This window comes from Hakea prostrata, chromosome 8 (assembly GCF_041222555.1).
Source record: "Hakea prostrata isolate BN-2017 chromosome 8, UWA_Hpros_2, whole genome shotgun sequence".
Classification (NCBI taxonomy): Eukaryota; Viridiplantae; Streptophyta; class Magnoliopsida; order Proteales; family Proteaceae; genus Hakea; species Hakea prostrata.
The window spans coordinates 13,970,243-13,986,956 of NC_142607.1; the positions used below are offsets into that span (position 1 = coordinate 13,970,243).

Sequence of the window (16,714 nt, forward strand, 5' to 3'; positions counted from 1 at the left end):
ATTAAAATCCTAATGAAATTACGATCAAACAATCAATAGAATTTGATATTAACAGAGACAAAACAAGTAAATCTAAGAAAATGAGTGAATGATGAAATGAAAAATTGAAACAGAGAATTAGGGATAGAGTAAAGGTAAAGTGTTTTAATTGTAAAATTACATTTATATTCTTTAATTTGGAACGATACCAATTTAGTATGGTTTTGGTACATATTGATGGTATAAATACCTGAAACCGGAACTATACCAAATTTTGAATGGTGTAATACGGTGTAGTTTTAGACAACGTGGTTTAGTACTGTTAAACGGTTTTGGTACGCAATTGACATCCTTAAGACCTACCATGGATTCCACTCTAATTATATAGTTCAAAAGCATTTCAAAGAGTTGATCCAAACTATTCGACCTAATAGCTTACTAGAGAATGCATAAATTAGAATTTAAGACTTCTCAAAAGACTGATTCGAAGACCAAAATCTACAACTTTGGATTTTCCATATCTACAAATAGAGGATTGTACTCCCCTCACACTTCTGAGGAAATTTCACATGTGAATATTGACAAGATGGACCAGAGGTTGCGCTACTCCGACTCAAATTTGGAATGTTTTAGTCTTTTGTTACTACTAACAATCTGATACTATCTATGGTAGTAGCAAAAGAACTAAATAATCTCAAATTTTTTGTCTGCGTTTGGTAATATTTCCATTACATCTTTGCATTAGGAGATGGTTCTCTCTTTACACATATATATTAATAAATTCATTTTAAAAATGTTTCCCAACTGAATCTACATCTTGAAAATTTTGATTTACATGGGTGGTTTCAACTTTCAAGTAGGGGCGTAAATGGACTGGATTCGGACCGGATAGGGATTGGATAGTGGTATATCCATATCCTCATCCTATTATATTCGGACGGATTCGGATAATATCCTATTGGTTTTCGGATGGATTCTGTTGGATTTGGATGTTAATCGGATAATTATTTTATTAAATAGATTCTTTTAAATGAGCATGAATATAGATTGAATACAAGTTTTCAACTATCTGTTTACATCTTTACCTTTTTATTTGTTAGGGTTAGGTTTGAAATTTAAGAATTTAACAACTTTGACAGCTATTTTAGTAAAAAATCTAGAAAAATAGTCACATATCATAAGTAAAATTTATAAAAATAAGAATAATAAGTCTAAATAAGTAACTTAATTGGATAATTATATCGGAAGGATAATAATCGGTAAGAAGTGGGTTTACCATATCCGCATCATATTAATAATCGGACAGATTCGAGGATAATAATTGGTAAGAAAGGGGTATACCATATCCGCATCATATTAATAATCGGATAGATTCGAATACCCCTAAACGGATGCGGAAGCTGATTTCGCTTATCCATTTACACCCATTAGTTTCAAGAGACCTTCAATATAAGATATATTTATTATTAGCCGCTCAATTAATCTCTAGGGTTGGCCATTTGACGATTAAAGTTCAAAAACTTGCCTTAAAAAAATAAAATAGTAAACAACTCACTAAAGACAAACCAAAATTTTGGGTGGTTTAATGTTTCTTCCCTAGATAGATGGACTTCTTGGCTCTTTTGAGGACTTGAGGTATCACCATCATTTGTGATGCAAGGGTTACCATAAATGATTAACTTACTCCCTTTGATCTTTGTTTATTTATTATTTATTTGTATGATGTATGATGATTAATATATTTTATCAAAAAGATTATTTATATTTGTATCCTTGTTATTTTTAGAATAGATATTAGATAGATGAGATCTATCTCTTTTGTTCTTTATTTTCATGAAAATGTTTTTGCTGCAGGAGTGTTTTGGCTGAAAGCTACTTCCTGGTTTGGGAGAGGGAAGATCGATGCGGTAAAGATAAATCGAACCGGTAATTCGGTTATTTTATTTGGTACACAAGGGTGTCTTCGCCATTAAATAGGCCTGTTACGACTGCATAAATGTAGTTCTTGGCGACAAGCGATTCTATATTTCAATTCCACTCGAATTTGCTTTTCAGTCGAAATATCCAGCTCACAGAGTTGTCTCTACAGTCGCTGAATCGCGAAGTTAACTTCCTGAGATGCAAATTTGATTGGTTTACAAGTTAGTTGTTCTTCGTCTCATCTTTTTCCAGTTTCAGCTGAAATCCGTGAAAGAGAAAAGAAGAACAACCGGATTCCTTGTGTCTCACCGCAAAAATTAGGTTAAGTTCTTACTGGTAAATTTACACTGGTTGCATTTTTGAAGAGAAGTTTAAGATCTGCGTCTGCATTTTTCGAAATTACTTTAGTTGTTGATTAAATTCTACCAGAAAAAATTGTTAGTTTTTGACTGAGCAGTGATTTTCGAGCTGGTTGGACTAAGGACCAAGTGGAAATTAATGATCTCGGCTCCTTAGGTAAAGCCGAACTAGTTCGAATATTCTTCTCCGCAAAATTTAGTTTGGCGTAAAACTGAAGCTTTGAGTATGAAGTGTATCTGGCAACTCTCTCTCGGTTCACGCTTTGGTCGAATTGTATTCGTTTTCTTCTGAAGAAAATGTACCTAAGCAGCTCTGCATCAAGGATTTGGATCGTCTCAGATGAGGTGCTTAAACTTTTATCAGTTAGACGGAAGTGATCGCTTATATGCTGTGACAGTGGAATGAAAACTAACTTTTCAAGATTGTTTTGGAGATGAGCGAGCTTTATATCTGAATTGATAAGAGATGAAGCGAAGGAGTACCAAAAGTAAATCTGACTGTCGATGGAACAAAAAGCTTTCTGCCGTGATCTTGTTGAGCTTTTGTTTTGGATTTGTAGTGTTGATGCAGTCACGTTACAGTCGAATTAGAATGATCCTTTCATCACCTCCGCCATTTGTTCAGAGGCCTAAGATCGCATTTCTCTTTATTACGCGGAACCGGCTTCTTCTGGACAGCGTATGGGACGCCTTTTTTCAGGTACTTCTTTTTACTGGTTGTTTGGTTTATTTAAGGTAGAAGAAGCTTTTGTCATGTTGGAATTGTTTTCTGTTGTTTACTCCCTAAACTCTTTACTTGCTCAAATTTGTTATATTTGCATTAACATAATTGTTGCTCATGGCGTCATAATAATGATCTCTTAAAGGAATTTATGTAAGGCGGATTTATGTTCTGATTGGATGTTTTACTCATCTAGCTCCTGATGAATTATTTACTCTATTAGGAAATCACAATGATTTCGGTGAAGATCACATATGACCATCATGCATCAATATCATAAGCAACTTTAGTGACTCTTATCGCTTATCCTGAAATTTTAATGACATAGATTGTCTTCCTGAAACTTCTCATTCAGTTTCTTTTTTCCTGCTTTCTGAGTGTCTGGTGTTATTTTGAAAGGAAATGTATCTGTTGGTATAATCGTTGCAAGATAAAGTTCTGAAGCCAAGCATCAGTCTGTCCTGTTTGCAAATGTCCAAGTAGCTGGTCAAATTTTCAACTTTGTACCAGTACACCAAAGCCTCCCTCTTATGAAAACAATAGAAGATCTCACAAATATTTCTAAGCTAATATGGTTTTTATCTGTTATGAAAAACTTAAAAGTGGACTGAACTTCACATGAAGCTTCATGTGTTGGTTTTCTTTTCTTTCCCCTTTTTTTTTTCATGGCATGATGTAGTGTAATCAATTATATATTATCTTGGTTGTGTTTCTGTCTCCATTTATTCTTAGAAGTTTTGGTTGGTTCAATTATTTTCTATGTTTTCTCTTCTACGGAAATGGCATAAATAAGCATAAACCTATCTTGAGTGCTGAATTTTTTATTCTACTTTTTCTTCAATCTGGTCTTTAAAGCTGAAGTGGAGCATGTAAAATGCTAAAACACAAGTCAATATTACTTCTGTTTTGGCTTGACTGATGTACTCCAAGTTCTCAAATGCCATTACCTAGAGACTAGAGTTTCCTGACGTTGTAAAGAAGGCTGGTCAGGGTATATTCATAATTTTGTATTGTCTATCTCTTCTTAGAATTTCCATCTTTTGCAGGCAGAAAAGGAGAACAGGTTTTCAATTTTTATCCATGCTAGGCCTGGATTTGTGTTCAATAAGGCAACGACCAAGTCAGCGTACTTTTATGGCCGCCAGATCAATGATAGTGTACAGGTCTGCTGCATTTTGCAGAAAAGTCTTGAAATGATGATAATAGATTTATTTTCATCTCTCTGTTCATCAGTTTGCTATTGCTGCTCTCTGTGTCTTTGTTTGATGTCTTCCTTTTTGCTGTTTGCTCTGAAAGTTTTGAATTGATGAATGAAGGAATTGCTTTTGCATTGTTTATTAATTCTCTATAGCTGCTTTCTGTGTTGTTTCTTTTGTGTCTTCATTTGGAATTAACTAATATAGAACAGGGATGGAATTTCTAAATGACCATTTAGGATGGAATCTCATTAATGGGCACCAGTGCTGCCATGTGATGATCAGATAGAATTGAAATTTTGTAGACAGCCAGATCCCACTTCTGCTGCTCTTATGTCATTCAGCCTAAATGGAGTTAGCCACATGGTAAAACAGACCATTTAAAAAAAAGAAAATTTAGGTATACCAACAGTGCCTGGGACCACGAAGGGGGTACAAGGACATACATGGGAGGAAATATGATTGGATTTGCCTCTTAATTTTGGCATGTAACCTGTTCAGACCATTCTCCTAGATATCCAAAAAGTGGGATTTGCACTGTCACTCATCTATGTGACAAAACTAGGTTCTGTTGTTATGAGATTCCATCTTGAATTAGCTGTGTTAGGAACTATGGTATACAGGAGAGGATTTTATTTATTTATTAATTTTCAAATAATTTCTGGTGGACCTGGTGCTTTGGCTGTAATCAACATAATTTTAAGTGTGGTACTACTTTCTTAAATGTGTATCATTCCAAAAGCTTTAGAAAAATTCAACAAGCTATTTGAATGGGAAGTCATGCGAATTGTGGCTTGGAGGTGGAAGAGTGTGTAGCTACCTTGCTTAATGCAGTTCTTGTTATAAAGATTGTCCAAAATTTGCATGCATGAGATAAGTATGCATAGCGTAGTCTTCTGTACAATATCAATATGAGTACTAAATGCTAGCTTCCTCTTTGATCATTCAAATTGTTTTTCATTCCAAGGTATAATTTGTATTCATTTACTTCGTATTCACACAGCATTTGCTCGGCCACATTAACCCCAAAAACCTTTGATTCATTCTCACTCAATCACAGCAGGGGAGCAATTCAATGTAGTAAAACTTACGGTGGGTTTGGGGATAACATGTCTCAAACTGATCATTTCCACCACAGCAAGGTTAACACTATGACTGAGTTGGACCCTTCCCTTGCTCAGAATCTCAATGCCACCCCCCACCCCCAAAAAAAAAAAAAAAAAAACCTTCAGCCATGGTGAATGTACTGAATGGGATTCCATTCATTCTGGGCTTCAAATGGTTTGGAGATTGTATGGGAGACTTACATGATAACCTGTTATGAACCCTAAGGATGGTGGCATGAACCTTCACTACACAGTGAAGGAAAGCATTTGTCCTATATAATGTATGGAAAAAGAAATTTGCCGGCTGTGTTGTTACTATGCCTAGACACAGAACCTTGCAAAATTACCACTTAGCTCTTGTTAAACTAATAAACCCCACCCTGTCAAGTGCTACATGACCAGGTAGTGATCTCTTTATCCTACTATCATGTATCTGATGATACACACTGTTCACTGTTTCGTCTATTTCGATTATAGTGCTGCTGTGATAAAGAAAATTTTAGAACATGAATTGTGACTAGTGACTTTCAGGCAAAAGCATCAACCAAGTTTTGGTTCGCATCAATTTATGTGGTTTAGGTCTGGTAATTGTCCAGACCATGATTTCACAGAGTGCTTTTTCAGACATTATGACTTGCTTTTCTCTGCTGCATTCTTGTCGTCTTTCTTTACATATATGGCCATATATTTTGGTACTCCTGCTCACAGCCACAATTGATTTGATTGCAATCTGTTGTGAGTTGAGCATCGGTTTGGGTATAAGGAAGTCCTTAGACGGCTAACCACTGAGGACCTTCATTAAGTGGGGTGTGTAATGTTGGGGTGTTCTGTTTATAAATCTCTCAAATCAAAACTTTAATTTCTTACTATGGATTACTGTTTTTCTTAATCTATTTCATTATTATTTTCTAAGATGTCTTACATTTGTGATTCAACTCCAGGTAGATTGGGGAGAAGCAAGCATGATCCAGGCAGAGCGTATTTTGCTGAAAAATGCTCTCATGGATCCATTTAATGAGCGATTCGCTTTTCTATCAGACAGGTGAGTTTGATTTAGTACTGGGTGCTAGTGGCTCTATCTTGTTCATGCATTGAATATTGGTTATTTTCTATTTACTTTTCCTACAACAAAAACAACAACAACAATAAGCCTTGTCCCAACTAAATGGGGTCGGCTACATGGAATCTTGCCTTCCAATCAGTTTTGTTAGATGCAAGACCTAAGCTATGCATATCCTTTCTCACCATTTCTCTTAAGGTTATCTTAGGTTTGCCCTTAGCGCTTCTGGTTCCTTCAATCTGGATTATATTACTTCTTGGTATAGGGGCATTTATAGGTCTCCGTTGAACGTGGCCGTGCCACCTTAAACGATTTTCTTAAAGTTATCATTTATGGGAGCAACAAAAACTCTAATATGATCATTCCTTATCTTTTCCTTCCTAGTTTGCCACTCATCCATCTTAGTATCCTCATTTCTATTTACTTTTCCTATTCCTGAAAATTAGTTCTATGCATGCATCCTCCTTCTTATCTCCCCCTCCCCCCCCCCCTCTTTCCATCTCTCTTTGCATGCTCATGTTAATGGATGGCACCAGACAAGTTTATGCTCTAGTATTGTCCACTGTATAGTATTCAGTGAAAAGGCCATCACTGTTGGAATGAGCATTTTCCAAGTGAAGCTTCCATCGTATTTCTGGTATACTATGATGATATGATCCCATGCAAGAAGAATTATAGTGGTATCTTCTGCTGGTGAGAGGTATAGATCCATCAAAGAATTAAAGGCTCTTGAGAAGCAAGATGAAAGGAAAACAAAAAAAAAAAAAAAAAAAAAAAGAAGAAAGAAAGATATGAGCAAATAAAATTTAGGGTTTCAAAAAGTTGAGGGATATAGGGTTTGGGGAAGTTCGATGATGTAGAGTGTTGTAGGAATTTATTCAGGGCTTTGAATATGAGAGACTTTACTCGGCAGGCATTACGAAATGGAGAAAATGATGTAACCCAGAAATTTAGGGTCAGATTTTCAGGAACTTCAGAAACAGGTCCAACACCAGTTTAGGGTTTCGGCTAGGGTGTAGGATGATTATAAGGCTGCTGATTTTGCAGATCTGAACTTCTGTTGCTGTTAAACTAGTAGTTTAGAAGCTGTTTACGAGAGAGGGGCCTGGGGTTTGAAGGTTTTAGGGTTTTATGAAAAACTAAAAATTTTTGGAACTTCTCTTGAAGAAGATGAAGTGCAGAAAATTCCAGGTTAAGGTAAAATAGGTTGGAAAGGGCTTATAACTTAGGAAATGTGTTCTTAGGTTAGGTGCAATCCTAGGAGAGGTGTTTTGGAGTCTAGAGGGGCTGGGGAGGTGGGGTTTACACAAGGATGTTGCTGCTGTTTGCGCAGAAACAGGGGAAGAAAGGGATGGCTTGCGGACGCTAGGGGAGAGGCCTAGAATGTAGGGGAAAGTAAGGGGGAGGGGTAGGGGTGAATTACGATTGGGAAGGGAGTGGTTTTAAGCTCTGAAACTGAGGGGGAGGGGTTGGCATGGCTGCGAACAGAAAGGGGAGAAGGCTGGGGTTGGAGATGGGATGAAACTTATTGTGAATTGAAAGAGTTGCAAAAAGCTCTTTGTAGAATGCTTGAATCAGTGATTGAAGACCTTGAGGTTGAAGAAATAATGCAAAAACCCAGCCGTAGGGTGTCCCTAAGGATCCCACGACTCCCACAAGCCAATATTCACATACTCCAATTTCATTCAATGATCAAGACTGACCATCACAAGAAAGATTCTGGCTATTTATAGCCACTCAAACGCAGCTAAACTCAAAGACTTTCCTAATTTAAATCAAATTCAGAATAAGACTTCCAAAAGGGAAATAACTCTTTCCTAATTTAAGGCACCTCAAAATAGGACCTCCTTAATAGGAAATATCTTGACTCTTAAGCAAACTGACACTTATCATATTTGGACTCTAAAAACCAACTCAAACTCTTAAGATGAGGTTTCCTTGAAATTACGAATCTTATCCTAACTGACTAATGACTCCAATTAGTAATCAATTACCAATAAGAACTCAACCTCTAAGACTCTAAATTAGGAAATAAGACTGAATTAGCTAATTAAACTGGACTTGGTCACTTATACTCGATCTAGGGGGTAGGAAATGACCACTCTACCCTTGGGATGGATTCGGTTAGTTGGGCCCTGGCTCACAGGTGGGGTTGGGCCCTAATTGGGGGCTGGCTGGGGCTGGATACATCAGAAAATTGGTTAAAAATGTAAAAGGTTTACATGGCAGTGTGATTATAGGGTGCTTTTGATACTCATGCATAGAGACATTTAGGACTTCACAACCTGTTGCAGAAGATGGTTGTCTCCGTATTATAGAGGACTGTCACAAATCTCAGGGTAAGATTCAGCCCCAGATGAGTGAGCTAGGTGGATACGAGTTCAATCCTAACATCATAAGGTTAAGAAATTTTCCTGAGAGGAAAAATTTTGCAAAATAAAAATGGCATATTAGTAATTTCATCAATGACTGAGGTGCATGTTCCTCCATCACATGGATCAGTGTCCTATCTTGTGGAATCCTGTTGAGCATCACTGGGTATTGTCATTTTTTTTTCTCAACAATAATAGCTTCTTTTTAATTCATTGCTCATAAGTCATGTTGCTTGAATTTCCACCATTTGGAGTTAGTAACAAATTATTACCTCAACCAGCTACTGATCTTATTATTTGATCTCATGGCAGCTGCTTGCCCTTATATAGCTTCAGCTTTATATACGACTATATCATGTCTACACCAAATAGTTTTGTAGACAGGTGAGTGGATTGCTTACTATCTTCTGTCATGTCATCATTGATTATCTTTAGTGATTCATTTGCTTTTTCTTTTTGGAAGATGCTCTTTCTTGTAGATTTTGGGTCACGTACAGAACAATGGCTTTCATGTTACTATCAATAGATACAAATAAAGTTCCTTTATTGCTCACAAATTAAAAAAAAGGAAAAAGAAAAAAAAAGGAGAGGGAGAGTAGAAGTTAAATCAACCACTGATGAGTGAGTGAGCTTACCTGATCAATCAATTGCATGAGTGGAAAAGGTATCTAGGGGTGTTTATATTAATGCAGTGGTAAATTAGTTACTGAAATAGCTTGGAATACCTTTTTTGCTTGTGAAATCTGGTGAATGATGTCTGGGTAAGACAGTCACAGGAATAAAAAACAATTATTAACAACAAATATCTGTGTGAGTAATGGAAGTGTATTCTCCATATTCCACTTAGAGATGAATACATACATATATACATATATGTTGTATATATGTATGTATATATGTATATGTGCAAAAAACCCTTATTTTGCTGAGATGTTCCTAAAATAAGGTGAAATTTTTTTTGGTGTAAAAAGCCAAACTAGCCAGAGAAAATAATAATCGCATGAAACCTTGATGGTGGCCAAATAATAGTTAAAATATTTACTACAAAAGCATGATAAAGTATGATGAACATTAGTAATGCCAAGTGGTTTAATCCCCTTCACATTTTCATCTTTCATATTGTCTATATAGTTGGTGGTGTTGACTTATTTCTGGAAATATATTTCTTAATTTGGAAGCCTGCATCCTAGTCGTCAAAAGGAAAATATTGGTAATAAAAGGAATATACACAACAATCAAAAAGAGAACTACATTTTTTAAAAAAAAAATTCGAAGCTTACTAGCTTTATCTTCTTAAGGTACTAGACAACCTCGACATGGAACTTCTCGTGTTCATAAATCACCTATGCTTTTCTATTATGCCTTTTGGTTCATTACCCTTTCCCCCAGGCAGATAGTATCTTATGATGAAATAATACTAAAACTAGTTATCTATGAAATGAGAAAAGAATGTATGTGAAATGTCTTATAGATTCTAATAACATGTGCTCAATAATCAAGCAGCTTTGCAGATAAAAAACAAGGTCGTTACAATCCAAAAATGCATCCTACTATTCCTGTTCATAATTGGAGAAAGGGATCTCAGGTAACAGTTAAACGGTTCCCTAGATTCAGAAGTTTGCCTGAATTTGGTGAAAAAGCTGATTTTTCTCCCACAGTATCCCAGTGGCTTGTGTTTATTTGATCCTACTTTTTATGATCTCCTTTTTCAGTGGGTTGTTTTAACCAGGAAGCATGCTGAGGTTGTAGTTGAAGATGATATGGTCTACCCAGTGTTTCAGCAGCATTGCAGAGTAAGTCACTACGTGGTTTGTACCTCTTAAGTTGTATGAACAAGGGTCTTGGGGATTTGTATCATAGGGCACATTCATGTCGACCCTATCAGGGGTTAACAATTTGGATCCTTTTGAGTGGATGATCTACAAATGATCAGCTGATCTAAAAACAAAGAACTTTCAAATGGTGAGGATTGGCTGATCCAATATATACCAGATCAAATCATTTTGGTTTACTTTCAATGAACATCAGCAGGTCTAAGAAGGTTATCTCATAAACGTTATTTACCTTGAGAGGCACCTTCAATCCTCTTTGGGATTCCAGTGTCTTGATTATAGCAGTCCAAATTTACTATGCAATTCAATAATTCTTTTAACCATCTGAACCATCATCCAATGATTGGTATCAAAAGGGCTAATTGGAGAACCTTCAGAGATCTGTTGTTCAGATTTCATGAATCATCACACACACACACACATGCTTCCCTGACACTGACACCAGCATGTGTACCATTTATTGGGTGTTATCGTTCCTCCCCCCAACCTCCTCTCTCATTTGGGTGAATGATTGGGCATTGTCTTGGTTTATTCTCCCATTTCTGTCATGTGAACCCGATGAGCCCAGAAGTTCCATTCCCTAAACAAGGGATTGTCCATAGTTGCTGATTTGGTTTTTGTCTTGCTTCTCTTTCTAGCAAATCTCCAAACTGGTTTGGGTGTTCTTACTTTCTGAAAGGATTCTCATCTCTTGCATATGTTCTGGTCTCCATTAATTATTCAGAATACAGAAAGCCCAGGGTGGCCCTCAGAAATTTCACTCCCCATTACCCATTACTATTAAGCAGAGAAAGCGGTGATAATTATTATAGACAATTTTCACGTGAACAGTGGGAAGTGGGCCCACTATATGGCATTGATAAGCTGATATATATATATATATATATATATATATATATATATTTTTTGGTTTCATTATTTACAGGGTTCTATACTCTTACTGCATATGATTTGATTGTTTAAGAAAAAAATTCACATTGTGGTGATCTGAATTTGAACTTTACATGAAGTGGCCATCATTTGTTGTCTTATCAAACACTATTCTCAAGGATTAACTATTTTTCTTTCTTTCAATTATACCTAATATATTATTTTTATTGATGTACAGAGGAGGTCACTACCTGAGTTTTGGCGGGACCGTCCTCTTGTAAGTACTTGTCTTCTTTGTCACCACTCAATTGGCTATTTTAAATGCATTTTTTGGGGGAATTTATGGCTGTAACATCATATTAAATTCATGAACTTATTATCATAGGGCAGGAAGATATAACTCAGTTAAAGACAAGAAATAGGAATTGGCTTTTTAAGTAACAAATTGCAACTTGGCATGATTAATTTTTTCCCCTTCTCCCTGTAGCCGAAGGATGCTTCAAAGGAGCATAACTGTATACCAGATGAACATTATGTTCAGACACTGCTGGCAGTAAGTTGGTTTCTCATTCTTTACTTTCCAACCCTGAACTGATTCATGTTTGTAGAAAATTATTGAAGATTAAAAATATGTGAAGAGTATGAAAGCAATTGATTATGAAATTGACAGAACCAGCTTATAATAACTTCATTTGTTTTTTGGGTGAATAATTAACTTACATTAATTTCCTTTCATGATCATTTGGGGGCAGTTCTGTCAATTTATAAATTCCCACTGTCATTAAGTTTCATTTTGCTTACTGAAAATCATGTAGGTTATATACTACATGCTACCTTTAGTTTCAGGTGCATGGCATGACTTGATAATAAAAGAATACCCTCTTAGTACCTGATCTGTTTGGAGTGGAATACTTTCTTTTTTATTGAAAAATAGAACTATTGCTGATAAATTTTTAAGAAGCAGTTCCCAATATATGCCTTCCTTTTCCCCTAAAGTACTTCAGTGATTTACTGAATTAAATCCACTTTTATATTGTCTATTCACTCCAATATAAACTCACCACTGTTGGGAACTAGTGTTCTAGTGCTGCCTTGAATTCCCAAGTGAATCAACATGGCTGATGCAGTTAGATGATGGGTTAATCAGAGTTTTGTTAATTTTATTTTTTTATTTTATCTACTGAATATTGATTAGTAGGAAGTTGAGTTTGATTAATTTTGGATTATGATAAAGTTCAAGTACAAATTTTTTTCTTTCGGTTTTAGAGGGTTGTAGTCCACGAATAATTTGACACATTTGGATAGTTGAATGTAGAAAGTCTGTAGCTACTAACTACTTATATGTGTTATGTGGCCATATCCTCTCTTGTCGTCCTCATCTTTTGTTCTTTCCTTCTTTTCTTGCTACTATTTCTTACTTGGCTATAAAGGACTGTGTTAATCTCTCTCATAAAATCAGTTCTTATACTTGGGAAGTTAATCCATTTACATCTCCTAAAATTTATTCTCCTTTGAGACCAGACCTTGGATTATCTCTGAACCTGCAATTACCGCCAAGTTCTGATATCGCAAGTTTCCTGAATATGTTGCTTCTTCTGATTATCTTATTCTCAGAGTTCCATGTAATTGGACTTGATTTATCTAAATCAGCTATCACCTTTAAAGTTGAAGTAGTGAGGAAGGAGAGGACTTCAAGTCTTCCTATTTGCTTTTAAGGACGGTCTTCTGAAATTAAGTAAGAACCATTATTCTTTGAACTTTGGGAAGAACTTTGGTTTAAGTTTTTCCCAGTTTTAAAATTAAGTATAGTAGTTGTTCTCTGTTTTCCGAATCTTAATTACCATCACATTCATGGTCCTATTTACCATAATTTTAGAAGTTCTGGATGTTGCAGAATTGACGAGATTCCCACTATCTTTTAGTATCCAGCTATTTATAACATTTGGGACCATATTTATTTAATTTAAGGGTTATTCAACCTAGGATAACATCAATGCCTAAATTACTAATCCTAATGGGGCTTATCTAGGGGAATCAAGGTTTTATTTTTCCTGATCCATTTCTGTAAAGGAAAGATGATGTAGTCTATATACGCCAATTATGGGGCCAAAATAAGGTATTTTTGAAGCCCAGTTGATCCAATTCGATGAACTTAACTGCATCACAAGATGAGGTGGTGGAAGAGCTCATTTGTCAGGACATTTAGAATTTTATTAAAACCTTAAATTTAGGTTTTAATCACAAGCATTCAGAACAATGCTTATTTAAGAACCCCCCCAGGAAGCCATTTTGCTTTTAAACTTTTTGTGCTTTTATCTGTAGTATTTTATATATAATATTTTTGAACTTCTGGATTGCTCTTTGAAGAATTTCCCCACCCCATTTATGCATCTCTTAATTTATATATTTCTTCCCTTACAGCAAAAGGGACTTGAAGGAGAAATTACTCGGAGATCATTGACACATACTTCCTGGGATCTTTCATCCTCCAAAGTCCGTGAGAGACGGGGATGGCATCCAGTCACTTACAAAATGTCAGATGCTACTCCATCAGTTATTCAATCAATAAAGGTATGCAGGCTCCTGATCAGCACTAGCAACCATTTTTTAGCATTTAGGTGTGGCTCATTCCATCTGATGACTCTGAAGTCTGATCTATAAGTTCTCCCAGAACAAAAACTAGACTTCTGATGCATATCAATTCCTGTCAGGATGTTTAAGATTAAACCATACAGGAGTGCATTTATGTTGCAGGAAGAGTTGATTTACACTCCATACCTTTTAAGAGAAATATTGTAGATTGATAAAGATGAATTTACAATTACATAGTAAATCATTGATCAAAATGGAGTATTATAGATTAGTTAGCAATTAACAAAGTGGTTTGGGTTATCCAGGACATAGATAATATTTATTATGAGACTGAATCTCGAAGAGAATGGTGCAGCAGCAAAGGGAAGCCAGCACGCTGCTTCCTATTTGCAAGGAAGTTCACACGGTCTGCTGGTCTCCGGCTCCTTAATGAGGTCAGTCATTCTCTTTGTTCATGTTATTCTTCTCGGTAATTACTACTTGTTTAAACAGAAACACGCTGAGTCTTGAGCAGAGGACAACTCTGCTCTGTCTGCTCTAATGGCTTCTGTCAGTGTTCTATAAAAATGATGATTGGATTGGCTGAGCCAGATCCTAATTCTGGCCCATTCAGCTAAGCTAATAACTGTAAAAGAAAGTAGGGTTGGTAATGTTTTGGACAATTGTGGTAAGTTGCTCACTGATCCTGATCTGTTCCAATCTGGATCTCGATTGTGGGTTTTAAACCCAGGGGCTGGTGCCTCTTTGTCCTCAGTCAGTCGGATCCAAGGACATGTTATATAGACTAATATCCTGTCTATTTCTAAGCCATCCATTTTCTTGTAGATATGTGACATGTGTCTCAACATCACATCAAAAGGTTGAGGTCCATTTACAAGTTACATAATTTTTTTTTTTAAATTTAATCACAATTCTTTAATGTGACTTATAAATGGATTTTAACCATTTGATGTGGTGTTGGGACACATGTTATATATTTACAAGGAACTCAGAAATTGTGGATAAATTTGCTATTGCCTATATGCTTTATCTGCATCTTAACTGGGTTTTATTTATGTGTTGGTGTTTCTTTTGGACAGTCTGTGTTGCGAGTTTCAGATGAACCAATTGGAGAGTCATGATTATGGTGAGATGCATCCTGTTGCAAGTTGTACCTAGTAATAATACTAATTTGAAACCAAGTAATCTTCTTTGTAAAATATCGCTAATAGAGCACACACACACAAAAGAAAAGTTGTTTGCACGCATTTTTTTCTCCTTTTTGTAAAATAAAAAAATAATTTGCATGTAATTCTTCGGCTTTTTGTAATTGTAGTACTGGAGCCAGTTACGTAATAAGGAGACTTCCTCTTAGTGAAGATTTGAGAGGCTTTACTGTTCTAGCTGTTCAAGCCTCCAACACTTAGGTGTAGGAGTTGACATGGATTAACCCCTTACCCAGTCCCACCAAATTAAAAAGGAAAAATATTTCAATTTCATATTGTTTATATGATTGTTTCGGTATGCTTACGTGCGAAGGGATTCTAGCGTTGTATCTCTATGGGAACAAAGAGTACTGCTGTTCTTGTTGGGTGATGATTATGGCACTTGCTCTGACTGATGTTCAATTCACCAAATGAAGACATGGATGGATTTTTATCCGCTCCGGTTCGTGTCAGGCTCCAGTTCCTCCAGTTAGCCATTAGATCGTCAACATGTGTTTCATTCTAATCGTATGGTTACAATTATTCCAACTTAACCAGTTTATCTTTTACTTTTTTCCCCCGCTGGGTCTCCTCTCACCCCGCAACACCGACTCACCGCCGAGCGAATCAAGGGATTGAGCGATCCGAGCGAGCGAGAGAGCGACCGAGCGATCGGCGTCGCTCTTAGATCTCTGTTCTTCTTCTTCTTAGATCTGGGTTCAGTTTTTGGTTTCTGGTGTTCGAAGCTTGTTTTTCTGGAGACTTGTTCGTTGCAAGAGAAATAGAAAGGGAAAAGAAGAAATATTTGGGCATTTTCTTTCAAAAATTCATTATAAAATGAACCTCCCCCCCCCTGCACTCGAACTCATAAAGATTAACAATGGAAGAACAAAGACCCATGAGACGTATTAGCATATAGGCAACTCTTTTATGGTATTTCACTTTAAGAGTATTTTGCAGAGAAGCATAAATGCTACCCATTTGGATTCCCGAGTGAAAAATGTTCAATCGAACTGAATTGAGTGAATAAATCAAAAGAGTGCCCTTCATGGATCTGGAGTTCTTTCTGGCAACGGCAAGCCACCATTAAGAGAGGAAGAAGGAATGCCTAAGGAATGCCTATCATACGAGATCTTGAAGAAGCAAGAATTTACCCTTCCGCGAGAGCCGGATCTTGGAAACGGAGAAGGGGAGCCAAAACACAAAACGGGGGGCGAAGAGGGAAGAGGGAAGAGGAAAGAGAGGGGGGAGGGGGAGAAAAGAGGGAAAAGACAGAGAGGAGAGAAATACTTAGGGTGAAAGGTTAAGGTTGAATCAATCATAGGATTAGAATAAGCAGGTGTTCACACTAGCGGCCAACAGGGGAGACGGAGGGAAAATCCCAATTGGATTTGAGAATGTGTTTCATATGAATGAGAAACTATCCAGTAGACACGTATGCAGGCTAAGCTATACATCTGGTTGGGCACGGACGAGGCGGATTTAGCAGTAGCATAGCCTGAGCTCAGGTCTGTCAAGAGGGC

At 36.5% G+C, this 16,714-nt stretch overlaps 1 protein-coding gene across 1 annotated transcript; it reads left to right on the forward strand.

Moving 5' to 3' along the window:
- The first annotated feature begins 1,813 nt into the window (after positions 1-1,813).
- On the forward strand, positions 1,814-15,699 carry LOC149007103 (Core-2/I-branching beta-1,6-N-acetylglucosaminyltransferase family protein). Its single transcript, XM_089164986.1, has 11 exons — positions 1,814-2,958; positions 4,026-4,142; positions 6,223-6,323; positions 9,026-9,097; positions 10,217-10,298; positions 10,426-10,506; positions 11,654-11,692; positions 11,903-11,968; positions 13,837-13,986; positions 14,313-14,441; positions 15,087-15,699. Exons 1-11 carry the CDS (start codon positions 2,725-2,727, stop codon positions 15,126-15,128), a joined length of 1,113 nt encoding a protein of 370 aa, XP_089021112.1. The 5' UTR covers positions 1,814-2,724; the 3' UTR covers positions 15,129-15,699.
- The last annotated feature ends 1,015 nt before the right edge of the window (positions 15,700-16,714 follow it).

Excerpts from the sequence above, each read along its gene's own strand:
- LOC149007103 (XM_089164986.1), top strand. The coding sequence starts at position 2,725 with ATGAAGCGAAGGAGTACCAAAAGTAAATCTGACTGTCGATGGAACAAA. Across the intron at positions 2,959-4,025 it reads TATGGGACGCCTTTTTTCAG|GCAGAAAAGGAGAACAGGTT; the intron begins GTACTTCTTTTT and ends CATCTTTTGCAG. Across the intron at positions 14,442-15,086 it reads GTCTCCGGCTCCTTAATGAG|TCTGTGTTGCGAGTTTCAGA; the intron begins GTCAGTCATTCT and ends TCTTTTGGACAG.